We start from the raw sequence: 23,752 nt of genomic DNA, 5'->3' as shown, positions 1-23,752 counted from the left end.
CAACAGGCCCTTCCTGAACCCCTGGGAACACTGCCTCCAAGCCTCTCTGCCCCCAAGGGGCCCCAGCCACCACCTAAGGAGAGTTAGGAGTGGATGCAGGTGGCGGGGAGGGTGATAGGAAGAGGAAGGAAGGAGGGACAACTGGGGGTGGCCCTTACCACTCTCGCTCTCTGCCCAGCAGTGCGGCCCCAGTAACCACTGTGAGATGGACTGTGATGTTAACAACGAGGTTCGTGTGCCCCGAATGACCCCAGCCCATTCCCCACACCGACTCACAGCCTTACCAGGGCGGGGGGAATGGGGCTTTCCGAGTCACAGGCCTGCCCAGGTCTGGGGAGGAAGGTCTGGGGCCCAGCCTTTCTCCATCCTCCTCCCCTCCTCCCTGCACCCCACCTCTCTCACAGGACCTGCTGTGTGTTCTCATTGATGATGGGGGCTTCCTGGTGCTGTCAAACCAGAACCATCAGTGGGACCAGGTGAGAGTCCAGCTAAAGGCACCAGGAGTAGGCGAGGTTGAATCTTGTGGGGCTGTGGCACTGGCAGCTCTGGGCCCACAACCTCTTCCCGGCACCACCAGGTGGGCAGGTTCTTCAGTGAGGTGGATGCCAACCTGATGCTGGCACTCTACAACAACTCCTTCTACACCCGCAAGGAGTCCTTCGACTATCAGGCTGCCTGTGCACCCCAGGCCCCAGGGAACCTGGGTGCCGCCCCCAGGGGTGTCTTTGTGGTGAGTCCCCTGAGAGGGTGGTCGGGATGGGAGTCTAGGAGTCCTACCCACAGATGGCCAGCCCCACCGCACCCCAGCCCCTGCCTGGGCTCTGATCAAGCGCTGAGAGGGCTAGGGGTGGGTGACCTGGGGACAAGGGGCAGCAGTGACACCCATCAGCCCTCTCTCTGCTGCAGCCCACCATCGCTGACGTCCTTAATCTGGCCTGGTGGACTTCGGCTGCAGCCTGGTGAGTCCCCGGGGCTGTAGGGAGGGTGCTTCTTGGTCTGGAGGGCTCAGAAAGGGGGGTCCTGGCTTCTACTGACTGTCCACACGTGCCCCGCGTCCTGCAGGTCCTTGTTCCAGCAGCTTCTCTATGGCCTCATCTACCACAGCTGGTTCCAAGCAGGTCGGTAGGATTTCGGGAGCCCTTTGCGGGCACCCCCCTACCGCCTTTCTTAGAGGCCACGCAGGGGGAGGAGAGGCGGGGCTTACGGCGGAGCCGCCTGCGGGCGGGGCTGAGGCGCTCTGGGCCTCCGCAGACCCAGCCGAGGCCGAGGGCGGCGCCGAGGCGCGGGAGAGCAGCTGCGTCATGAAACAGACCCAGTACTACTTCGGCTCCGTGAACGCCTCCTACAACGCCATCATCGACTGCGGCAACTGCTCCAGGTGCGCCGAGGGGCGGGGCCGGGGCGGGGCCGGGGGCGGAGCCGAGGCTGCCGAGGGCGGGCAGGTGAGTGTGGACGCCCAGCGCCGCGGTTCTGCCCTCCTCCAGGCTGTTCCACGCCCAGAGACTGACCAACACCAACCTCCTCTTCGTGGTCGCCGAGAAGCCGCTGTGCAGCCAGTGCGAAGCTGGCCGGCTGCTGCAGAAGGAGACGCACTGTATCCTGGCCCCGCCCTCCCTCCCTCCCCTCCCCTCCCTCCCTCCCCTCCCCTCCCTCCCTCCCCTCCCCTCCCCTCCCCCCTCCCCTCCCCTCCCGCGGCCCCGCCCCCGGCCCCGCCCCGTGCCGCCGCGCCTCCTTGACTCCCCACTCATGCCCAGCGGACGGCCCCGAGCAGTGTAATAAGCTGGTGCAGAGAGCCCGGTACCGGAGAGGCCCGCACATCTGCTTCGATTACAACGCCACGGTGAGGCGTCGGGCAGGCAGGACCCCGCGCTCCGCGCCCCGGGGGCTGCTCCATCCGCTCCATCAGCGCCGCGTTTCCTCCCCCCCACCTCCCCCCGCAGGAAGATACCTCGGACTGCGGCCGCGGAGCCTCCTTCCCGCCGTCGCTGAGCGTGCTGGTCTCGCTGCAGCTGCTGCTGCTCCTGGGCCTGCCACCCCGGCCGCAGCCCCCAGCTCACGCCCATGGCTCCCGCCGCCTCTGAGCGCCCCGCCCTCGGGCCCCCAGCCTCCACCTGCCCCCTCCCGCACCGAAGGAGGCCCAGCGTCTGCGCCTGGGGGTGGGGATGGAGGTGGGCTCCCAGAGGAGGGCGTCGCTGGTCTCTGATCCCCACGCCACGCCCCACCACTGAGCTGTCAGTGTCCCGGGCCCCTTCATTCCCACTTAGACCCCGCCCCGAGGGCTGGGGCTGGGATAGCATCACACGTGCTGTTACAGACCAGGCCATCCACTGCCCACTGGGCCCCGGGGCGCCCTCTGCCCCAGCCAGCCTCCTCTCGCCTGGCCCTGCTGCCCGCCTTACCCTGGGCAACCATAGAGGACAGGACGGGGAGGCTGCCCTCTGAGGCCTGCACACCCCCAGGTTCCCCGAGGAACCTGGAGAAGGGGAGAGCCTCTGATTCAGTCTTGGCAGGGAGGGGAGGTCCTGGGAGGGCACCCCCTACACTAAAGGCTCCTGCCCCTCAGGCCTAGAGCCACCTCCCCTCTCCTAAGTCCTTCTAGGGTCAAGACAGACACCTTGACACCAGGTCAGATACAGCGCTGGTGCCCTGAAGGCAGAAATTGAACTTTAGACATACCCCGAGTGTGTAATCGGCACGCACACACACTCGCACACACACGTGCGCGTGCACACACGTGATGGGGTGGGTGGGGCTGACAAAGCCTTACACGGGGGGAGGGGTCAGTGGGAGTGTTGGCACCTTACGCTCCATCTCCTGCTCATCACCTGCCTCTAACCTGAACTGCAGCCCAGCTGACCCTCTGTCCCTATCCCCAAAGCTGAATGTCACACAGTGCCAAATGCCGGGACCAGGGCAGAGTGCTCTGTCCCACCTCTGGCTGCCAGTGTCCCCCAAGTGCCCCCATCCCACCAGGTGCTCATTGTAATCATTTCTCACTAGTGTCAGGCCCTCCCTGGGCCCACATGCTACTGCCTGCACCCCTTGGCAGAGGAACCCCCACCAGACATCACCCTTTGCCTTAGCAGGGGTGATTTGGCCATGCCACTTCAATCTGGCCCTGCACGCTCAGGCCTGTGTCCACTCCCTGTCCCATTCCTACTCATGCACAGTCTCCCTGCCCTCAGGAGGCCAAACACACACACACACACGCACGCACACACGCACACGCACGCACGCACGCACACACACAGAGGCTGGGCCTGCGCACATGTCTTCATGCTATTCATTTGGTCATTTCCCCCAAAGACTTTCCATCTGGGGTCAGTGGGAGACAGAACAGGGGGTGTGACCAGGGGCTCAGGTGGACTGGGAAGAGGGGGGAAGGGGATGCATTAATTAATGGCCCCATTAATTAATGTCACGTTGCTTGTCGCTTTCTCAGTGTGTGTGTGTATGGTCCATGCCCGCTGCCGGTGCCAGGGTGGGGTGTCCTGTCTGGTTGCCAGCCATGTCCTGTGGGGGAGTGTGTGTAATTGTAGTGTAGTCAGGTGCTTAATGGAGAATATAAAAATTAAAGAAACATACAGAAAAAAATAATATATTTTAAGTTTTAAAAAACAATTCCCATAAGATAGCTGTCCAACCCCCAGCTGGGCCTGATTTTGCTCATCGCCCACCTGACCTAGCTGCCCTCACCTCGGGCTCAGAGGAATCTGTGGGGGGAAGGGGGTCATTTCCTTTTTTTCTGCCCCCCCTTTTTTGTTCTCTTTTGTACAGACAAGTCAGAAAAAACAACAGCAACAAAAAAAAGACAAGAAACTTTGTAAAATACAGTGTGTGTGATTCCTTGTAAAATATTTTCAAATGGTTTATTACAGAAGATCAGTTATTAAATAATGTTCATATTTTCACTTCAAACAGTTCCCATCCACTGTGTCTGCCCAATGGCAGGGGCTGGGCAGCAATGACAGTTGTGTGTTTTGTTTGACAGGTGGTTTTAAGCTCAGAGTCCCACCTGCCGACTAGCTAGCTGTGACTGCCACTGGAACACAGTCTCAGGCAGACATTGGGCAAAATGCTTTTGGCAGAAAAAAAAAATGTGATAAGCCTCCTGAAGGCTGAGGACTAGATCCCCAGAAGGAGAAGGAGGACATGCGGGTTTGGAGGAGGCTGGGGTCTGGCCCATCCATAAGCACAGCTGGGGCCCCCTTCTGACCCAAGAGAAGCCTGGGCCTCAACGTGGAGCCCCACTCCCAGTCCAGTCCGTAGTTGCAGGACGCTTTACCCATGTTCATGCTAAACCTAACTCTTCAGTAACCAACACTGGGAGGTGTGACATTTGCATTCATCTCAAAGGGGCAGCATTGTAACTACCAGGGTTGAATTTTCTAGCTGACTCTGATCGTGGGGGGTGGGGAGCAGACTCTGGTCACTCCTCAGTTACCCCAAGGCTTCTGGGGTTATCTGCCCAGTCCTCACCACAACCTAGTTAGCTGCTGTTCCGTCCACTCCAACTCCCGGCCCTCCCATGTGTGTCCACGGTGGACTGTCCTCCTGGGGAGCAGCTTTCACTGGCTGATCTCGAAGTAGATCACCAGGCCTTTCTTCTGAGGCACCGCCTAAGGGTAGGGCAGTAGTGCATGCCCATTCTGCAGATGAGCATTGAGGCTTCCAAGAGGAGAAAATGCTTTCTCCTTAGATGGGAAGGGTAAGATAATCAAATATTTCAGAGAGAGGGTAGCCAATGGGAGGTGGCCCTGGGGTGCCGGGAAGGCCTCTGCAAAGATTAAAGGGGCGCTTTCCTAACTGCTCTACAGACAGCCCCGAAGACAGCTCCCATGGCCCCCCAAGTGCAGTCCTGGAGTATGACTCCCAGATAAATGCAGAACACCCATCAAATCTGACTTTTAGAGAAAGCATCATTTTGTTACACCTATGTAACGAGGTAGGGGAGAAGGCCTCCCTTGACTTTCCCAGGGGGAAGGATAATTAATCTTCAGGGGCCCAAAGCTGATCCCTACAAGGCAGGGATCAAGCCTCTGACTCCCAACTTCTCCACCAATCCTGATGCCAGCCACATGCCCCACACCTGTATTCTTTCCTGCTGGGCCTGACCGCTGGTAGCCACACATCACTCACAGGCCAGACTCCAGGTGACGGGCTTTACTCGGGCAGGGGCATGATACAACCAGATCCATGTCGACGTGGAAGTCACGGGAACAACTCGGGATACAGGGCTTCAATCAGGACGCTTCCTCTTGGGAGGCCTACACCACCAGGCAGGCCCTGCTCAGGTCTGGCCTCTGCCCTGTTCCTTGGGCAAGTGTTGCCCACAATAGCTTGTCATTGAGTGCCTTCAGCCACCCCCACCTATCCAGCAAGTCCAAAGACACTCAGCTCTCTGGCTCCACTCTGTGGCCAAAGCCACCAGCGGGCCTCACTTCCAGCATCACAATGCTCGTCTCCTGGGTCCAGCACAGTGGTTCTCAACCTCCCTAATGCTGCGACCCGTTAATACAGTTCCTCATGCTGTGATGACCCCCAACCATAAAATTATTTTCGCTGCTACTTCATCACTGTCATTTTGCTACTATTATGAATCAGGTGACCCCCATGAAAGGGTCATTTGACCCCTAAAGGGGTCACAACCCACAGGTTGGGAACACTGGTCTCGAAGGCTCTCAGTCCAAAGGAAGCGTTTTGCTCCCAGCTCCTCCTCTTGATGGATGGAAATGAGGTCCCCTGTAGGCCTCTCTGATTGTCTAGCAGGAAGACGAAACCGACCAATCCCTTTGGTGGGCCACACCACTTACTTGCCAAGTCTCAGGCAGTCATTGGGAGTTAGCAAGATCACGGCTAAACAGCAAATGATGGCCCTGCACTAAATGGACCTCAAATACAGACCACTGTACTGCTGGTGCAATAAGGACCCCCGGTGGCATCACGTACTTAATGCACTCTGAGCTGCTAAACTCAAGGTCAGCAGTTTGAACCCAAGGAGGCGATCTTGCTCCTGTAAAGATTTAAAGTCTCAGAAACCCAAAGGGGTGACTCTTGTTTTGTAGGGGGGCCATGACTCAGAGTCAGCTCAGCAGCAGGGGGTTTGTTTTTGGTGTGGTGGTGTCATGGTTCAACACTCAACTGCTAACTGTTGGCAGTTAGAAGGAGGGGGGCACCGAGGGGAAAAGGAAGGGCTGGTCTTTGCTCTGTCAAAATTACAACCTCTGAAACCCCGTGGGGGCTGTCTTCTGTCAGACAGGGTCACGGAGTTGAACCTTGGTTTACTGGCACCCAACAACGTACCTTCAATATTGTAGGGGCCAAAGATGAGACCACCTGCCCGTGTAAAGATGTGCACAGCCTGGGAAGCCCTCCCTGTGCAGCTGTTCTACTCTATAACACCAAGGGAGTTCCTACAAGTTGCAACTGACTGGTAGTGGCAGGTTTGGGTTTACTTGTGCTAGAAATTTTGAGACGTGTGTAGACTGAAGAGGAGCCCTGGTTGGGCTGCTCATCGCAAAGCCAGCAGTTCAAATCCAGATGAGATTTGTACTCCCACAAAGAGCTAAGGTATGGGAAATCCACAGGATCAGTTCTACCCTGACCTACAGGGTCACCGTGAGTCAGAATCAACTCGATGGCAGTGGGTTTGGTTGGGAATACTGAAATCTTACCATCCATCTGAAATCCAAGTTTAACTTGGCGTCCTGGTTTTGACTCACTAGGTCTGGCAAGCCAGGCACCCAGTGGGAACCCAGACTCCAGGTAAAGATAAAAGGATCCACATGCTTTACCATCTGGAAGGCTCTGCTCCTATCAGCATTTGTCCCAGGAACAGTGGCTGAAAAGAAGCGATTCTGAGCTCTACAAGAACATTTTGTCACACGATCATATGCACTTTTAAAAGCAACTCGGCATACAGAAAATCAGCTTGTGCACGCTGGCTTAGGGTTGTGGGGAATCCTCCCTTATTGGCTTAGCAGGATCACAAGCCTCAGGTGCGGAGGGGCTGAAGGCTGCCCATCCTCAACTTTTTCAGAGATGGAGATAGGAGACCCGAGGTTCCTGCCCTAGCTCTAGCCTGCCTGAACAACACAATCTACTGGCATTTTATATGCCTGTGCTCTTAAGATAGGAAGGTCTTGTCATTATCCCCATTTTATGGGCCTTGACACCTATTTTAAAAAAACTTTAGGTACGCTGCCACGGTCACAGAGCTATCCAGTGGCAAAGCAAAGATTCCAACCTGGATCCTGGATCGGGCACCCCAGACCAGACCGCTGGGGTTCTGGGAATTCGCGCGTATCCATGCACAGTATTCAGAACACTGCCCACAAAGGTTCATGCACAAAGGGGCGCTGTGGTTCTTCCCGGGTAAAAGGATGGTGTGAGGCACTGGGTTATTTACGTAGCGGCCGGTACCCACAGCTTTCCCGAGCTCTCCGATGTTCATCCACCACTTCCCACGCCTGCCGAAAACTGGCGAATACGACCAGGAGAACTACAACTCCCAGCCCACGCTCCTCTCGCTGCCGACTGGAGCGTCCGCGCGCACGGTCTCCCGGGATTTGTAGTCCTACCCAGAACCCCCAGGGACTCCATGTCCCAGCATGCCAAGGAGCCGGAAGAGCAACCCTCAGAGGGCATTCCGCCTTCGCTCGGGCGCGCAAGCGCAGCGCCCCTGTTTTGTCGGCCCCAGAAAAGGGAGGAGGCAGTGTTGAAGTCAAGACCCGGGCCGAGCCGGCGCTGACCGGACTAAACTCGGCAGCCCCAGAACAAGACGTCGGTCGGCTCGCGGACCGATGGGACCCAGCTGGATGGAGGAGGCCGGGCCCTGAGGTCAACGACGGCCCGGTTGGCCTGGCGCGGGGCCCACAGTGGGGGCTGGCTTGCGTGCCTCAGCCGCCCAGGGCCTGCCTTCAGGTCCCGGGCGAGGGGCCTAGGCCCCGGCCCCGCAACCAGGTCGCGCTCGGCCCCTCGGGATCCGGCGCCGTCCGAGCCGACCGGAAGTGGAGGCTGCCCCAGGGCCGTCGTCCAGCGACTAGTTCGAGCCCGGGCCTCCCGTCGGGGCCGGACCGGGACAAGGCCCTGGGGTGGCCCCTAGCCCATCAGGGCTTTCCCTCAGAGCCGGCACCTGCCGCGAAGATGCAGCGCGCCCTACCGGGCGCCCGCCAGCACGTGGGGGCCTTCCTGGCCAGCGCCAGCGTGGTGGTGAAGGCCCTGTGCGCGGCCGTGCTGTGCCTCTACCTGCTGTCCTTCGCCGTGGACACTGGTTGCCTGGCTGTCACCCCAGGCTACCTCTTCCCTCCCAACTTCTGGATCTGGACCTTGGCCACGCACGGACTGATGGAGCAGCACGTGTGGGACGTGGCCATCAGCCTGGCCACCGTGGTGGTGGCTGGGCGTCTTCTGGAGCCCCTCTGGGGGGCCCTGGAGCTGCTCATCTTCTTCTCGGTGGTGAACGTGTCCGTGGGCTTACTGGGGGCCTTCGCCTACCTCCTCACCTACATGGCTTCCTTCAACCTGGTCTACCTGTTCACTGTCCGCATTCACGGCGCGCTGGGCTTTCTGGGCGGTGTCCTGGTGGCGCTCAAGCAAACTATGGGCGACTGCGTGGTTCTGCGGGTGCCCCAGGTGCGGGTCAGCGTTGTGCCCATGCTGTTGCTGGCGCTGCTGCTACTGCTGCGGCTGGCCACCCTGCTCCAGAGCCCTGCGCTGGCCTCCTACGGCTTCGGGCTGCTGTCCAGCTGGGTGTATCTCCGCTTCTACCAGCGCCACAGCCGCGGCCGAGGGGACATGGCCGACCACTTTGCTTTCGCCACCTTCTTCCCTGAGATCCTGCAGCCCGTGGTGGGCCTGCTGGCCGGCGTGGTGCACGGCCTCCTGGTGAAGGTGAGGATCTGCCAGAAGACCGTGAAACGCTACGATGTGGGCGCCCCGTCCTCGATCACCATCAGTCTCCCCGGCACTGACCCGCAGGACGCCGAGCGCAGGAGGTACTGGGGGCCCGTTCGAACACCTGGGCAAACCCTAGTCTATATGTCCAGGTGCTGGTTGCAGACCTGACAGGCTGACAGCGGGGGAGGGCAAAGATAAAGTCCCGCCTTTGGCCTTAAGGAGTTCAGCATTTAAGTGCCTGGCTCTTCCGGGGTGCACTGCAGTGTGAGGGGGCAAAAGGAGCATTTCTCAGCCATTCTCTGGTAAGGCCCCGTGTTCCCTGATGCCATGCTTGGTGCTAGTGGAGGGCCAGGCCCACAGCCCTAGCCTGGCTGCTCAGTCTGGGGGGCCCTGGACAGGACACCCAGAGACGACCTGTTTGGCCCCTTCTCTTCGGGACTGACCAACTCTGGGCCAACTGACTGGCCAACTCTGGGCCAACCCAATTTCCGGATGCTGAGCACCCCCTTCCTGGATCTTGGTTGAGATCCTGAGCTGATAGCCACCTGTCTCCAAGCCCAAGGTCCGGCCCCACCCCAGCAGCAAGTAGAAGCTTACCTGTCTCTTCCCTGTAAGCCAGGCCAGGAGTCCCAGCTGAATCACTCCTCTCTCTGGCAGCTCTTGGGCCAGAGCAGATGGGTCTGTGGTCGCCCACTCCACCCCAGCCCCGGTCCCTCTCATTCTTGAGCTCAGTTAGATGGACTGTGAGCCTGATGCCACTCTGCACTGTCAAAGCTTCCCACCCGGCCTTGCTTCCCTAAAGTGGGGCTTTGGCAAAAAGCACCAGGACTGCTGGGCTCTCCCCACCGGTTCTGGAGTGGTTGGGGGGCAGGGTGCAGCCCTTTCTTAAAGGAGGCTCCAGGCTGGTGAAAGGAGTGGCACAGGCCACAGCTAATGGCTGGGCTTCAAGGACACACAGTGGACAGTGGCAGACCCTCAGCTGAGGGGGTTTGATCTCACCAGAGGTAGGAAAGGGGCCTCCCCAGGGGCCCTCAGTAGGCCCCTCCTCCACCCACAGTGTGGCCACACATTCCCGAAACCTGCCCAGGCCCAAGAAAATGTGTGAGGGCAGGAGGGGAGTTCTTTTGGTTGGTTTGGGTTTTGTTTTGGGGTGGGAGGGGGGTTGCCCTTCCAACGGGCTTAACATCTGACTGCATGCTCCCTCCAGATCCAGAGGGAGGCTGTCGTCCCTGGACCTGCTGAGGAAGTGACTGGTATCACTACCGCTTTGCCTTAGTGGGCTCTAGATGGGGATAGGCAGGCTCCCCAGGGCAGGCCCAGGGAGCAGAGCAAGGAAGGACCATCCTGTCTGGGGCAACAGGCGGTGCCAGGGAGAGGGCAGGGTGGAAGTATGCTGCACCTCTGCCTCTGGGCACTGTGAAGATCCTTCTCTGCTTGAGCCCCCACACACAGGGGCACAGTTGGAGGTGGCAGTGGCCACTGTTGGGAATACCGCCTGGCACCATGGATAGTCTGCCTCTGGTCTCCCGAAGACCCAGGGTATACTTTCTTTTGGTGGACCTTCCAAAGTGGGGTCAGCAAGGGCCTGGTCGTGCCCTCCTCCCACAGACCTTGGTGGCCTGGGGAATTTGCTGGGAAGGAGAATATTAGAGTCCGTTAGGAGGTGAGCTGGCCAAAGTTGGTGGGCAGCTGCCAGGAGGCTCAAGACACCTATGGGCTGGAAGGGCAGGAAGCGATAGCCCTGGCCTTGGCTGTGATTGATGACAGTGGCCAGACCAAACCTCACATCTTCGGGGTCTTACCCTGCCACTGTCGGACCTGAGGGCACCAGCTAGCTCCACCCACCCCTAGGCACAGTGTTCAGACCCACTCCTGTGGGCTGGCACGCTAGCAGATGGCCTCAGCCTGGAGGGAGAGTGCCCTGTCATTGGAGGGAAGACTGGATGGCCGTCCGGATTCCAGTGGCAGGTGGCCCCCCCACCCAGCTGCTAGGAAGCCCTGAGTGCTGCCTGGGGGAGGGTCTCTGAGTGCTGTGGGAGACACCTGACGGGCAGGAGTCGGGGTCACAGGTGCAGAGTGTGAGCCAAGTCTGAGCTACAAGTGACCTGTCTTTTTCGTCCCAGGCAACTGGCCCTGAAGGCCCTTAACGAGCGGCTGAAGAGAGTGGAAGACCAGTCCGTGTGGCCCAGTATGGACGACGAGGAGGAGGAGGCCCAAGGCGAGGCAGACAGCCTCCTGCCATCAGACAAGGCCCCTGCACCCCCAGGAAAGGGGGCTGCTCCAGAATCCAGTCTAATCACCTTCGAGGCTGTCACCCCGAATCTGTAACTCCAAACCCCCCGAGAGGGCAGCACCTCTTCCAGGGCTCCCCTCACGCCCCTCTCGGCTGCTCTGACGGCTGGGGGGGGGGGGGGGGAAGAGGCCTGGTTGGAGCCTCCACAGCCCTCGGCTGTTTCTCACCAACACTACCCAGGCCTCTGCTACCTGGCTCCAGCTCCAGATACCCACCCAGCCAGGCACAGGGCCTGGGCAGCACCAGGCAACCTGGACCCATCGGAGGCTCAGGTTGTGCCTCAGTAGGCAGCCCGGAGCACATACTGCCAGGACACTGCTGCCCCCTGTTCCTGAGCTGGGTCTGAGACAAGACGCTGAGTGCCCTGAGCCACGGCAAGGATTTGCCAAAAACCTTCTGGGGTCCCAGCCAGTGCAGGCAGAGTTGCCTGCTCCGCCACCCCCAGAAAGACTGTGTTCTGTCAGTTTTTGTGTCCCTTGCTGCAGGCGGCCAGCCGCCACTCCCAGGTATTTTCTACAGGGCCGCTTAGGTGGGCAGCCCCGCCCCACCGTGCAGTATCAATAAAGCGGTTCTTCAACACGAGGCTCCTGGGCTCTGTCAGGCCACCCTCGTCACACACACGCAAAGCCAGACAGGGACGTGACTTTGAGGAGCCCTACGTGGTACACCCAGCCCCAGGCTGTCACCTCAGACCTGGGTCCTGTCCCTCTCCCCGAAGCTCCGTGGCTGACCTAGGGGACTGGAGGATGGAGGGCCTCTAGCTCTGGCATGAGCTGTTCCTAGCTGTGACATGTCCCAGTGCTGAACGACCCCAGCGTGTCATTGTCCCAGTCTAACAGCCACAGTCTTGAGGGGCTCCAGCACAGGGGCAGCTGGGAGACTGACAAGACCCACGGCCAGGTTCGTGTGCCCAAAAAGACCCACACACACAGCCAGGGACACCCGCCCCCCCCACCTCCATGTGCAGCCAGGGATGGGGTCCCCCACATGCCATCGTCTTGTTTTCTTGTGCCGACAGCAGCAAAACCCCCTGCCCCAAACTCTTGCTGCTCCTCAAGCAGTCTTTTCAGTCATTTTTATTTTACTTTTTCCTCCCTTGTCATTTCTGGAAACACCAGTACTGAATTAGGGGGGGTAGTCTTGAAACCCCAGCTTCATTCCAAGACAGGGTGCCTGTGGGCCTCAGGAACAGGGACAGCAGAGACTGGGCACTACAGCCGCTGAGCAGAGCTGTCACACACTGGTATCCTCCCCCTGCCGCACCAGTGTCCCCTTAACAGTCAGTAGAGAGCGCCCAGGAGCTCCTGGGCCCAGCTTGGCCATGGAGGAGCAAGTCCAGGCTTCCATGAGGTTAGGTGGGGCTCATGGCTGGATCCTCTTGCGATACAGGTAGGCATTGCTCACCTGGTTCATGATGACAAGGCTGGTGAGAACAGGACACAGCACGGCCAGGTACCAGGCCCCACCAGTGACTGTGGCAGTAAACCACAGTGAACACATGCCCAACAAGAGGCTGGCACTGCCCAGGAGGTAGCCCACTAGCCCTGAGGTGGCATGATACAGCTTGAGCTTGGCCAGGGGCCAGCGGGGCAGCAGCTTGGGGTATAGCAGCCCCACCCCACCTGAGCACTGCAGCCCCGCCCACAGCACAGCCAGCAGCCCTGCCCGTCCATGCCAGGTGGCCAAGTGGGCTTTGCCCTGCTGCTCCTTGTGGACAACGACAAGGCCCAGGCCCAGCAACGCACACAGCAGGGCCAGCAGCTGCAGCACCCAGTGGCACCGTGCCCGGCCCTTCCTGGAGAGGGAGCGCAGCAGGGAGCTCTCCGGCGAGAACACCAGCAGCGCCTCAGTCATCAGGAAGGAGAACTGGGAAGACAGGGGACCCACAGTGAGAGTGCTGCCTCCCCTGGGAAGCCCAGAGCCTGTGCCAGGGGACTCTGCACCAGCCAGTCATATGGGCTGGTGACCCTTCCAACTGCTCTCCCAGAAGGCGTCCCTCTGGTACCCTAGATCATCAGCAAGAGGCTCATTCCCCAAGGGGCCATTCTGAAACGTCATCTCCAGGAGGTTCCCAGCCAACACGAGGTTTCGATAAGGCAGCTATAGATGATGCACACCTCTGCTTCCCTGACCAGGGCTTGGATATAATGTCCTGACAGCCACTGGCCACTGGGTGCAGTGTTTCAGGGGAGATGGGACACACCGTCATACATGATGGTTGGAAGGACACAAATCCATCCAAACTGGTCAACGGGGTCACAGGTATATGCAAAATCATTTTCTTTAAGTTTCCATAGGTTAAGCCTGGTTTTGGCTTGGACACATTTGACCCATCTGACCTCAGGTCTTAAGTACCAGGGTACAAAGCTGAGACAGGGAGCCCTGACAATAGCTGGAGGGTACAGGGGGGGAAACGCAAACACTACCCACACCCAAGCTCCCACCCATCCCCTGTCCCCCATGCCCACCCCCCAGACCCAGGCCCATTACTTACAGCAAGAGACATGAGCATGGGGTGCCAGGAGAAGAGGCCTGCAAGGGGAAGAGGCGGACCTGTGAGGTTCAGGCAGGAACCACCAGGCCATTCCCCACAGCGCTACAGGGGGTAGCAGCGCAATGCCCAAGAAGGTGCATTGTCCACCCCCACTTCTCTGGCAGCCCTCCCAGCACCTCCCAGGAGGCAGGCAGGTGGAGAACAAGAAATACCAAGTACCCCACGTGACGTGGCCAAGGTGACAGCCCCCCACGCGCCAACCACCCCCCAAATCGCAGTGTCCCCTTCCACCAACCCTCAGCCAACCAGGCCTGCTCCCTAGAAAAGGCAGCCCTCTCCTTCCCATTAGTTAACCCTGAACTTACTGGAGCCAGGCCGGGCAAGCACCATAACACAGATGGTGAAGCCAAGGGCCACAAGGTGGGCGGCAGCCCCAGAGGCTGTGCGCAAAACTCGGTAGATTTGGGACTCAGTCTCCACGGTCAAGGCCATGGCCAAGCAGGGCCGGGCTGTAGCCTGAAAGCATAGTAGAGTGGACAAGGGCCTCAGGTGTCTTGCCGCCCACTCCTCACTGGGGCAATATCAGCGGGGCTGAAACGCCACCCTCTCCCAGGAAGGTAGGGGACGATGAGGTGATGTCCAGGAAGAGTCACAATATGCCAGTTGAGCTGTCAGCTTGTACCCACAACTCAGCCGGGGACTAATCTACTCTAGTTCATCTTCGTGGTAGGCTGCCAAAATGTGTAAGAAGACTACAAATCCCAGCGTGCATCATGCCACAGTGAAGCCGGAGCGACCGCAAAGAACGCGTGGAGCAACACGGGAATTGTAGTTCCCAGCGGCAGCCCACGGTTTCCGCGTGAATCCCTTACGCACAGTCTCCCCACGTGCCGCTGGCATGCTGCACCACCACGCTAGGGACACGCCTGCCTCACCCGCAGCACTGATCCAACGCAGCGGCTTCCTCCCAAGAGAGCGGACTCTTCGGGGCCCAGCCGCGCGCGCCACTGCTCCGCCGCGGACCCGCTCCACTTCCGGGTGCGACTTCCACCGACTCCTGACTTCCTGGGCCGAAACCCCCCCCGCCCAAACCACGCCTCCGAATCCCACTGCGCAGGCGCCGTTGAGCTCATGGCTTCTTGGTGCATTCGCAGGCGAGAGCGACCCACGTAGCCCAGACCTCTGAGCTGACTTTAACAGGTGTTCCCAGGGGAGGGGCGCCTCCTGGCGCGAGGAACGAGAAGGTCCGGGCCTGGGCCCTGCAGACGCCATGGGCAGCGGCTGTCGCATCGAATGCATATTCTTCAGCGAGTTCCACCCCACGCTGGGACCCAAGATCACCTATCAGGTGTCACTCGTGTCTCAGAGCTAGGCCTAGAGAGGGGCGCTCCCGGGGATCTCGGTCAGCTGCAGGGGGGGCGTCGCATATCCCGGTTGCCTGCGGCCCTCCACTCCATTCTCGAAGATGCACAGGGTGCCGGCTCCATCGTCGCAGGAAATGCACATCACACAGGCTATGACAGGGCGGAGGCGGGGGGGGGGGGGAGTGGAGAGGAAGGGGTGGGGGGGGAACCCTGGACGTGCCAGGCTCCAAGGGAGTGGGTTGCGTGGTTCCTGAGTGTAACCGGGTAATTGAATTGAGACCTAAATGAGACACAGGAAATTAGATGAGGGAAGGGAGAGGGGAAGAGAGCTTCCTGTAGAGGGGGAAGCACATATGCAAACCCAGGAGGAAGACCAGAGCCTTTGTCGCCGCCGCCCCCCCCCAATATCTGATGAAGAGCCTCTTGTCCGTCCATCCCTGTCCCAGGTCCCTGAAGATTTCATCTCCCGGGAGCTGTTTGACACGGTCCAGGTGTACATCATCACCAAGCCAGAATTGCAGAACAAGCTCATCACTGTGTGAGACCCCAGCGGGTGGGGTGGGGCTTCCCCAGGGAGTAGAGGGTATGGGCTTGGGGGAGAGCCTGGCTCCATCCCCATCTTCTCCCCCCTATCCAGCACCGCCATGGAGAAAAAGCTGATCGGCTGCCCCGTTTGCATTGAGCACAAGAAATACAGCCGCAATGCCCTGCTCTTCAACCTGGGCTTCGTGTGTGACGCCCAGGCGAAGACCTGCGCCCTGGAGCCCATCGTCAAGAAGCTGGCTGGCTACCTGACCACACTGGAGGTCTGCTCGGGTGGATGGGCGGGCAGAGCTAGGGCAGGTGCTCCCCTGTCTCCCACGCCCCCAGGCCTGGGACTGCCAGCCAGAGCAGGCAGCCAGCCATGGGTCCTGGGGTGTGCCTACCATCTCCGTGCTCCTTCCAGCTAGAGAGCAGCTTCGTATCCATGGAGGAGAGCAAGCAGAAGCTGGTGCCCATCATGACCATCTTGCTGGAAGAGCTAAATGCCTCAGGCCGGTGCACCCTGCCCATCGGTAAGTCCCAGCCTTTGCAAGGACCGCAAAGGAAAGGTAGGAGGGTAGGGAGCGGTGACGTGACAAGGGGCGGCTTGCCCTGCCGTGGGGAAGGATAAGACTTGTGAACCAGTGGGTGGCTGGGAAACAGCCACGGGCTAGGCTGATGGTGTCCAGGCAATGGAGTGGGGGGCAGGAGGTGGACAGGGCCTAGCAGCTCTGTCCCTCAGCCATACCTCATGCCTTCTCTGGACCTCAGTCTCTCAAGGTAAAGGGGAAGGTTAGTCTGACCCAGGGCTGCTTGTCTGCATGAAAACATGCTGGGAGGCCCAAATGCTTCTGGGGGGTCCTTTGGAAGAAATGAGGTTGAGTGGGTGAGCGGCCCATTGCAGATGAGTCCAACACCATCCACTTGAAGGTGATTGAGCAGCGACCAGACCCTCCTGTGGCCCAGGAGTATGACGTTCCGGTCTTTACCAAGGACAAGGAGGAGTTCTTCAATTCCCAGTGGGACCTCACCACGCAGCAAGTGAGCCGGTCCTCCCTGCATACACCGGGGGGCGCAGGCCACAGCCCTGGCTGCCAGACCCCTCACCGACCCTGCCCTGCCCAGATCCTGCCCTACATCGATGGCTTCCGTCATGTCCAGAAGATCTCAGCCGAAGCAGACGTGGAGCTCAACCTGGTTCGCATCGCTATCCAGAACCTGCTGTAAGGAGGGCTTCGGGCAGGGCCACCAGCCAGGGCAGAGCCCGCGGCCCGTAGTGGGGCCTGGGCAGGGGCCACTGGAAACTGAGCCCAATTGTCTCCTCAGGTACTATGGTGTTGTGACGCTTGTGTCCATCCTCCAGGTAACTGGGTCTGGTTCTGGGGGGGAGTGTGGCACGGTCTTGCCCCCGAGGCCCTCACTCAAGAAGCCGCCGTGTCTCCTGCTCCCCTCCAGTACTCCAATGTGTACTGCCCTACACCCAAAGTCCAAGACCTGGTCGATGATAAGTCCCTGCAGGAGGCCTGTTTGTCTTATGTGACCAAGCCAGGTAGTGAGGGGCTGGAAGACGGTGAGCTTGCTGGAGTGGGGGGTAGGGGCAGGGCCTGCTGTTGACCTGACCCCTGGCACCCCCAGGACACAAGAGGGCCAGCCTCCGGGACGTCTTCCAGCTGTACTGCAGCCTGAGTCCCGGGACCACTGTACGGGACCTCCTGGGCCGCCACCCTCAGCAGCTGCAGCGCGTTGATGAACGGTCAGAGCTGGATCCCCAGAGCATGAGGGGCTAGCCTTGGCACAGAGGGACCCTCAGCACAGCTGGGCCCTGCCTCAGTGGGGAGGGAGGATCTTTGCGGTGGGCAGAATCATGTGGCACCGCCAATCCAGGCAAGGCTTCCTGGGAGCCCAATCCAGACAGAGAAAATTAGAAGGGTGGGAAAGGATTGGTCTGGCTGGGCAAGAGGAGCACCGCCCCCTACTCCTCCCTCCCCATGCCCCCACAGGAAGCTGATCCAGTTTGGGCTTATGAAGAACCTCATCCGGCGGCTGCAGAAGTACCCTGTCCGTGTATCTCGGGAGGAGCGGAGCCACCCTGCCCAGTTGTACACAGGCTGCCACAGCTATGACGAGATTTGCTGCAAGACAGGTGGGAGTAGGAGATGGGCAGCAGCAGGGGGGAGGAGGGGGGGGGCGGGGGCGGGGGGGATAACCTGTCAGGGGAGGGTGGCGAACCAGGGCTGACTGCCCCTGCACCATCCCACCCAGGCATGAGCTACCACGAGCTGGATGAGCGGCTGGAAAACGACCCCAACATCATCATCTGCTGGAAGTGAAGCACATCCCCCCAAGGAGGGGCGGGGCCCAGCACAGGGCTGCCCTCACTTTCTCCTGCCAAGCCCTGCCTGGTGCCACAGCTGTCAGCCCCAGGCTCACGCTCAGCTCTGTAAATAAAGCCGTCCCATGGTGTTACAGTCTGCCTTGATTGAGTGCCGCGTCTGCGCTCTCCCACCAAGGGCCTTACTTAAACAGGGTTCTTGCTGGTCCGTGATGCAAAACACTGAGAGGGACCCAAATTTATAACAGTGAGCACACGTGAAACAATTGTCTCCCCCTTGTAGAAAACAAGGGTGGCTTCCTGTCCCCATGCCGCCTCTTGAATGGCAGAGTGGGAGACAAGAGCACCCTGCTCAAAGATGGCAGCCGACTGTGCCCTCCCCCCACCACTGGGTGTCGCTGGGCACAGTCCTGGCAACTAGAACCCGGTCGACCACGATACTCCTGAGTCTTCCGTTCCAGGGCTTGGGTGTGTGGTTTTCCCCCCCTGGTACACCTCTGTTTGACAAATTCAGGTCTGCTGGGACTCTGTTTGTCAGCCTTGCAGACCCCAGGGACCCAGCAGGGCTTGAAACCACTATAGTTCTGCCCCCGGCCTCTAAGCACCACCTGCTGCCTGGCACCACTGGTGAGGAAGACAAGGCCCAAGGCAGACAGGGCTGTACAGGGCCGGGCAGAGTGCTCCCAGGGGTCTGCCCCACATGATGGCAGCCACTACCTCAGCCTTGCCCTCAGGAGTGCTCGAGTGCTGTACCCCCGGGATCCTTCCAGTCACATAGAACCAGGGACCAGAGGGATGGAGTCTGAGGCGGCTTTGAGGTAGCTGGACTTGGGCGGAGCCCTGAAGGGGGAAGGTGTCAGGCAGAGGTGACAGGACCCAAATCCTGGCGCGAAGGATTTGGGGGATGCTGAAGCAGGGGGGCCCTGGGGCTGGAACAGGCAAGGATGAGCACAGCAACAAACAGTCCCGTGGTAGACGAGGAGGCGGCCCATCAGGTCCCGCAGCGTTGCTGGCCGGCAAGGGCCAGAGACTTTCGCACAAGGGCACCATCCAGACTCCGGGCTGGTCGTGGGGGCTGAGACTGGACGTCGGTCCAGTGAGGGGGCAGTTCCCCCGGGGTCTGAAGCGATAGCAGTGTGAACTTGGTTGAGGACTTGTGAGGTCTAGCTGGACTGGGGAAGCCATGGGGCAGAGCAACAAGAGCAGAAGTTCCAACCCACCCGCTGCTCAGAGGGAGACGAAGAGGCTTTCTACTCCCCCAAAGGTTCCCGGCCTCGCCCCGGAAACCCACGCCGGCGTTTCCACCCTGCCCTGTGTGGTTGCTCAGGGTCAGGGTCAACTGGGCGAGTCTGAGCTGTGGAACCCGCCGAACCCGGCGCAACTGGCCGGCAGGGGGCGGGCCTCCGGCCACACCGCGCAGGCGCCGAGCTACCCGTCTCCGTGGCAACAGGGAGCCAAGCGACGCCAACTGCTCCCTTGGGTTAACTGACCGGTCCTGCATTTGGGGCCCCACCGCGGCCTGTGGTCCCTGGAAGATCTATGTCAGATTCCTCCCCACACGCCCACCGGTGCAGGCTTCGGCTTCAAGTCAGCCGAACGACCCCTCCCGTGTTCTGCCCCCCGCCGCCTGGCCATGACTGACTTGGAGCTGCTGCTGCCGGGGCAGGCAGACACACTGGTGCGGGATCTCCGCAGTTTCCCTCTCCGCGAAATTGGCTCCGGAGGGTGAGGCAGCCAGGTCAAGGGTCAAGTGTAGTCATGGGGTCAGTAGGGCCCTGGTTGGGAAGCTTTGGCCCAGATCGGAGGGGAGAGGGTAGGGGGAGAAAAGGAAGCTAAGGGCTTGTAGCTCCTGAACCTCTCTAGACTCTGGGAATCAGCTAGGTTTCAATAGGATCCAGACCCCAAGCCACCCCAACTACACACGGGCACTCAAATGCCCACCCCCATCCCCACCCCCGGGACAGGTGGAATCGACAGCATGAAAACCTGGAGAAGCTGAACATGCAAGCGATCCTGGATGCCTCCGGCGGCCAGGGCGAGCCCATCCAGGAGCTGCTGGTCACCCACGGAAAGGTGAGCGGGCGAGGTCCCCCGTGAAGCTCCCAGCTGCTCTCCTAGCCCGGCTTGCCTCCCCATGGCTCAGAAGCACGTGCAGTGCCTCCCTCCCTTCTGGTACACCGGCTGATGACATGCATGGCCAACCATGGGTCCTTGGACAGCCTAGCCTGCAGGGGGTGCGGTGGAGGGAGCGCTGAATGCTGGTTATCCCTGAGCAGACCGTTAGGTTGGAACTGGGTCTCTGCTGGAGGGATGGTGGGTCTTTGGCTTATAGGGAGGTAGTCTTCCCAATAGGGGGCTGCGAGGAGGAGATCCACCTGGCTGCAGCAGGAGCCACAGAGAGGCCCTAGGGCAGTGGTTCTCAACCTTCCTAATGCCTCGACCCTTTAATAGAGTTTATGTCGTGGTGAACCCCCAAGCATACAATTATTTTTGCTGCTACTTCATAACTGTCAGTTTGCTACTGTTATGGATTGTTTGACCCCCAAAGGGGTCGAGACCTACAGGTTGAGAACTGCTACCCTAGGGGATGACTGAGAGATCACCCTAAAAAGGTTTCCCCTACCAAGAAAGCTGGGACCCACTGCTGTGGGAAGAGGGCCAGGCACAGGGAAGGGCCCCAGGGTACAGCAAAGGCACTCAACAACAGCCTACAGACTCCCGAGGGAGGCTCAGTGGGCAGACAAGGGCCCGGGAGGAGGAGGAATGGCAGGGGGACTCTCAGCAGGGCAGGAGCCACTCGTGGGCAGCCGAGATGTAGGTCTCAGGCAGGCACAGAAGAGAGGTGAGAAAATGTATTCATTTAAAAAACACAAAGGTATTCATGGGCCTAGGCAGTGGTGCTCAACCTGTGGGTTGCAACCCCATTGGGGGTCGAATAACCCTTTCACAGGGCTTGTCAGATTCATAACAGTAGCAAAATGACAGTGATGAAGTAGCAACAAAAATAATGTTAGGGTTGGGGGCCACCACCACATGAGGAACTGTATGAAAGGGTCGCAACATGAGGAAGGTTGAGAACCATTGGCCTAGAGGAACTTGAAGGGAGCTGAGTGGGCCAAGGCAGGGATGGGGGTGTTGCTGAACGAAGGTGGACCCACCTTATCCCTACCTTTCTCCTGCTCCTTGAAAAGATCCCCATCCTGGTGGAGGAGCTGATCGCAGTGGAGATGTGGAAACAAAAGGTGTTCCCCGTGCTGTGCAGGCTGGAGGACTTCAAGCCCCAGAATACCTTTCCCATATACATGGTGGTAAGTAAGCTGGGGCCCCAGGCCACATCCCTACCGCCCACGCGAAGGCAGCTGTGACCCTGTCCTCATCTTTGGACGGCAGGTGCACCACGAGGCCTCCATCACCAACCTCCTGGAGACAGTGTTCTTCCACAAGGTGAGGCGGGTAGGAGTAGGCCCGATGCCCCAAGTCACCCCGGCGTACTCAGGCAGGAAGAGGGTTGTCTCTCAGTGGAGAGGGCGGTGGAAGAAAGCTTCCCGTCTCTCTGTGTTTAAACACCCTCCCGCGCCACCCCCTCCACCCGCCCTAGGAGGTGTGTGAGTCAGCAGAGGACACCATCTTGGACCTAGTAGATTACTGTCACCGCAAACTGACTCTGCTGGTGGCCCGGAGTGGCCATTGTATGCCTCCTGAGGAGGAGGGGTCTCAGGACAGCACCCCTATGCAGGTGGGCTGGGATACCTTAGGGCTGGCAAGGGCTTGGCTTGACTCCCCTGAAGCCAGGGCAGGCAGGGAGGGACCCATCCTAAGCCTGTCCCCCTCTGTCACCCAGGAGCTGCAGAAGCAGGCAGAGTTGATGGAATTTGAGATTGCGCTGAAGGCCCTCTCAGTGCTACGCTATATCACAGACTGCGTGGACAGGTGGGCAAGGCGGCAGAGCCTGACGCCCACAGTGGAGCATGGGGAGACAGGGCCTGCAGCCTCCACTCACCTCCCTCCCTCTGCCCCGTCACCTGTCTGCAGCCTTTCCCTGAGCACGCTGAGCCGCATGCTCAGCACCCACAACCTACCCTGCCTCCTGGTGGAGCTGCTGGAGCACAGTCCCTGGAGCCGGCAGGAAGGAGGTAAGGCCTCCCAGACCTGCCTCCACCCTCCCTAGTCCACTGCTTCAAGGGCATTCCTCAAGACAGGCAGTAGTTGCTAGCTTGCACATGGCAGCCCTGCCCTGCCCAGTAGCCCTCGGGAGATACCAGGATGCCTCACCTGCCCTGGCCCTGGGCCCTGCAGCAGGCAAGTAGTTTGTATTTGTCTACAACTGAGATCTTCCACCTTGGAGCCAGGCATATGCAGGCTCTTACTGCACTGCACGGGCAAGGATCGGTCCCCAGCACCCCAGAGCCGGCTCACTCACTGAGTATGCCACACCTGTATTCGGTGCCCTGGGCCCTCTTCTCAGGCAAGCTGCAGAGATTTGAAGGGGGCCGTTGGCAGACTGTAGTACCCTCAGAGCAGCAAAAGCTAAGCAAGCTGGACGGGCAGGTGTGGATCGCCCTGTACAACCTGTTGCTGAGTCCCGAGGCCTGGGCCCGCTACTGCCTCACAAGTTTTGCCAAGGGTCAGCTGCTCAAGGTGAGAACTGGCTCAGGCTTCCCACCAGCACCCACAGTCCAGTCCCGTGGCCAGCACCCGCCTCTCACTGGTGTCCTCTGGAACCCCTTGCAGCTCAGGGCCTTCCTCACAGACACACTGCTTGACCAGTTGCCCAATCTGGCAGACCTGCAGAATTTCCTGGCCCGCCTGGCCCTGGCTGAAACTCAGACCCCCAAGAAAGACTTGGTGTTGGAACAGGTAGGCCCCGGGAGATTAGTTCCTCATGACCCCAGCCCACTTTGCCAGCTCCTCCGTGTCTCCTCACCTTCTCTTCCACTACACACACTCCCCTGCCCCCAGATCCCAGAAATCTGGGAGCGCTTGGAGCAAGAGAACAGAGGCAGGTGGCAGGCGATCGCCAAGCATCAGCTGCGACACGTGTTCAGCCCCTCAGAACAGGAACTGAGAATGCAGGCGCGGAGGTGAGGTCTGCTGAGCTGGCAAAAAGCAGAGGGCGGGCGGGTACAGAGATGGTGGGGGGCTCCCGAGCCCCCTCCCTGCCAGGTCCAGCGGGCCAGCCACTCCCTGTGCCCCCTAGGTGGGCTGAGACCTATCGGCTGGACGTGCTAGAGGCAATGGCACCCGAGCGGCCCCGCTGTGGCTACTGCCACGCCGAGGCCTCCAAACGCTGCTCCCGGTGTCAGAGCGAGTGGTACTGCTGCAGGTGAGGGCGGGCGGTCGTTCGTTGGATCCCGGCCCCCGGCCCGCCCCCAACGGGCCCCTAGCCGTGCTCACGCGCCTCCCTGCCGGCAGGGAGTGTCAAGTCAAGCACTGGGAGAAACACGGAAAGGCGTGTGTCCTGGCAGCTCAGGGTGACAGAGCCAAGTGAGGGCAGCGGCCGCCGAGCGGAACGCACACCCACTCTTCCCGCCAGCCCGCCCTTGAACCTCAACCCCTCTGCCCAGCCCCGGACGCCAGCGCCCGCGGGGGGCAAGTGGACGGAGGAGAGCTGCTGACCCCTCCCCCAGCGCAGCGCTTCCTGCCCCACCCTGGAGGGGCCCATTGCTGCTGCCTCAGCAAGTGTGGGGCTGGAGAGCTGAGGCGGCGAACGCCGGATGTGGGGACCCTCTTCCTCGACCTAGCCCAGTAAAGCTCTTCTCCAGAAACTGGCCTTTCTCAGTGTGGTGCCACATCGGCCTGGCGGGCGGGGGTGGTGTGGGGGTGGCGCGCTCTCTGGGAGATGGAGGGAG

At 60.1% G+C, this 23,752-nt stretch overlaps 5 protein-coding genes across 10 annotated transcripts in view; 4 read left to right on the top strand and 1 right to left on the bottom strand.

The window, feature by feature from the left end:
• Nucleotides 1-3,373, top strand: part of CACNA2D2 (calcium voltage-gated channel auxiliary subunit alpha2delta 2) — a 128,010-nt gene extending 124,637 nt beyond the window's left edge. For 2 of the 4 annotated variants that reach the window (XM_075548997.1, XM_075548996.1), the window contains 9 exons: nt 182-229; nt 405-476; nt 578-730; nt 907-959; nt 1,063-1,118; nt 1,252-1,378; nt 1,485-1,594; nt 1,755-1,840; nt 1,941-3,373. In XM_075548997.1, coding sequence (XP_075405112.1) covers nt 182-229; nt 405-476; nt 578-730; nt 907-959; nt 1,063-1,118; nt 1,252-1,378; nt 1,485-1,594; nt 1,755-1,840; nt 1,941-2,081 — 846 coding nt within the window. In that variant the 3' untranslated portion in view covers nt 2,082-3,373. Of the gene's footprint in view, nt 1-178; nt 230-404; nt 477-577; nt 731-906; nt 960-1,062; nt 1,119-1,251; nt 1,379-1,484; nt 1,595-1,747; nt 1,841-1,940 lie in introns of all 4 variants that reach the window. The other 2 variants (XM_075548993.1, XM_075548994.1) reach the window with 2 other exon arrangements.
• Nucleotides 3,374-7,659: 4,286 nt separating this feature from the next.
• On the top strand, nt 7,660-11,773 carry TMEM115 (transmembrane protein 115). Its single transcript, XM_075547425.1, has 2 exons — nt 7,660-8,996; nt 11,022-11,773. The coding sequence occupies exons 1-2, from the start codon at nt 8,146-8,148 to the stop codon at nt 11,224-11,226; spliced, it is 1,056 nt and encodes a 351-aa protein (XP_075403540.1). The 5' UTR covers nt 7,660-8,145; the 3' UTR covers nt 11,227-11,773.
• A 481-nt stretch (nt 11,774-12,254) lies between these two features.
• On the bottom strand, nt 12,255-15,154 carry CYB561D2 (cytochrome b561 family member D2). 2 transcript variants are annotated; one of them, XM_075547424.1, is made up of 4 exons: nt 14,621-14,751; nt 14,051-14,201; nt 13,686-13,723; nt 12,255-13,057 (listed from the first exon to the last, which is right to left on the bottom strand). In XM_075547424.1, the coding sequence occupies exons 2-4, from the start codon at nt 14,175-14,177 to the stop codon at nt 12,554-12,556; spliced, it is 669 nt and encodes a 222-aa protein (XP_075403539.1). In that variant the 5' UTR covers nt 14,178-14,201; nt 14,621-14,751; the 3' UTR covers nt 12,255-12,553. The 2 variants fall into 2 exon arrangements, with proteins under 2 accessions (XP_075403539.1, XP_075403538.1); XM_075547423.1 differs by lacking the exon at nt 14,051-14,201 and having other exon boundaries at nt 14,621-15,154.
• Nucleotides 14,783-18,039, top strand: NPRL2 (NPR2 like, GATOR1 complex subunit). Its single transcript, XM_075547422.1, has 11 exons — nt 14,783-15,033; nt 15,496-15,587; nt 15,687-15,855; nt 15,996-16,104; nt 16,476-16,612; nt 16,697-16,794; nt 16,898-16,934; nt 17,027-17,120; nt 17,207-17,324; nt 17,572-17,714; nt 17,834-18,039. Exons 1-11 carry the CDS (start codon nt 14,956-14,958, stop codon nt 17,899-17,901), a joined length of 1,143 nt encoding a protein of 380 aa, XP_075403537.1. The 5' UTR covers nt 14,783-14,955; the 3' UTR covers nt 17,902-18,039.
• Nucleotides 18,040-19,536: 1,497 nt separating this feature from the next.
• ZMYND10 (zinc finger MYND-type containing 10) lies at nt 19,537-23,640 on the top strand. Of its 2 annotated transcripts, XM_075548992.1 has the most exons (12): nt 19,537-19,628; nt 19,868-19,976; nt 21,095-21,211; nt 21,294-21,347; nt 21,502-21,639; nt 21,745-21,833; nt 21,936-22,036; nt 22,369-22,541; nt 22,635-22,760; nt 22,863-22,984; nt 23,101-23,226; nt 23,316-23,640. In XM_075548992.1, exons 1-12 carry the CDS (start codon nt 19,537-19,539, stop codon nt 23,389-23,391), a joined length of 1,323 nt encoding a protein of 440 aa, XP_075405107.1. In that variant the 3' UTR covers nt 23,392-23,640. The 2 variants fall into 2 exon arrangements, with proteins under 2 accessions (XP_075405107.1, XP_075405106.1); XM_075548991.1 differs by lacking the exon at nt 21,936-22,036 and having other exon boundaries at nt 21,745-21,832; nt 22,282-22,541.
• The last annotated feature ends 112 nt before the right edge of the window (nt 23,641-23,752 follow it).

Source organism: Tenrec ecaudatus, chromosome 4 (assembly GCF_050624435.1).
Source record: "Tenrec ecaudatus isolate mTenEca1 chromosome 4, mTenEca1.hap1, whole genome shotgun sequence".
NCBI classification, from domain to species: Eukaryota; Metazoa; Chordata; class Mammalia; order Afrosoricida; family Tenrecidae; genus Tenrec; species Tenrec ecaudatus.
This window is presented reverse-complemented; position numbering and strand designations above follow the sequence as displayed.

Coding starts and splice junctions, on each gene's coding strand:
- CYB561D2 (XM_075547423.1), bottom strand. CDS start 14,984: ATGCATTCGATGCGACAGCCGCTGCCCATGGCGTCTGCAGGGCCCAGG. Junction 13,724..14,620: donor GCGTTGGATCAGTGCTGCGG/GTGAGGCAGGCG, acceptor TTCCCCTTGCAG/GCCTCTTCTCCTGGCACCCC. Junction 13,058..13,685: donor CCATGCTCATGTCTCTTGCT/GTAAGTAATGGG, acceptor CTGTCTTCCCAG/TTCTCCTTCCTGATGACTGA.
- TMEM115 (XM_075547425.1), top strand. CDS start 8,146: ATGCAGCGCGCCCTACCGGGCGCCCGCCAGCACGTGGGGGCCTTCCTG. Junction 8,997..11,021: donor CAGGACGCCGAGCGCAGGAG/GTACTGGGGGCC, acceptor TTTTCGTCCCAG/GCAACTGGCCCTGAAGGCCC.
- NPRL2 (XM_075547422.1), top strand. CDS start 14,956: ATGGGCAGCGGCTGTCGCATCGAATGCATATTCTTCAGCGAGTTCCAC. Junction 15,588..15,686: donor CAGAACAAGCTCATCACTGT/GTGAGACCCCAG, acceptor CCCCCTATCCAG/CACCGCCATGGAGAAAAAGC. Junction 16,613..16,696: donor GGGACCTCACCACGCAGCAA/GTGAGCCGGTCC, acceptor TGCCCTGCCCAG/ATCCTGCCCTACATCGATGG.
- ZMYND10 (XM_075548992.1), top strand. CDS start 19,537: ATGACTGACTTGGAGCTGCTGCTGCCGGGGCAGGCAGACACACTGGTG. Junction 19,629..19,867: donor CGCGAAATTGGCTCCGGAGG/GTGAGGCAGCCA, acceptor CCCCCGGGACAG/GTGGAATCGACAGCATGAAA. Junction 21,640..21,744: donor AGGACAGCACCCCTATGCAG/GTGGGCTGGGAT, acceptor TCTGTCACCCAG/GAGCTGCAGAAGCAGGCAGA.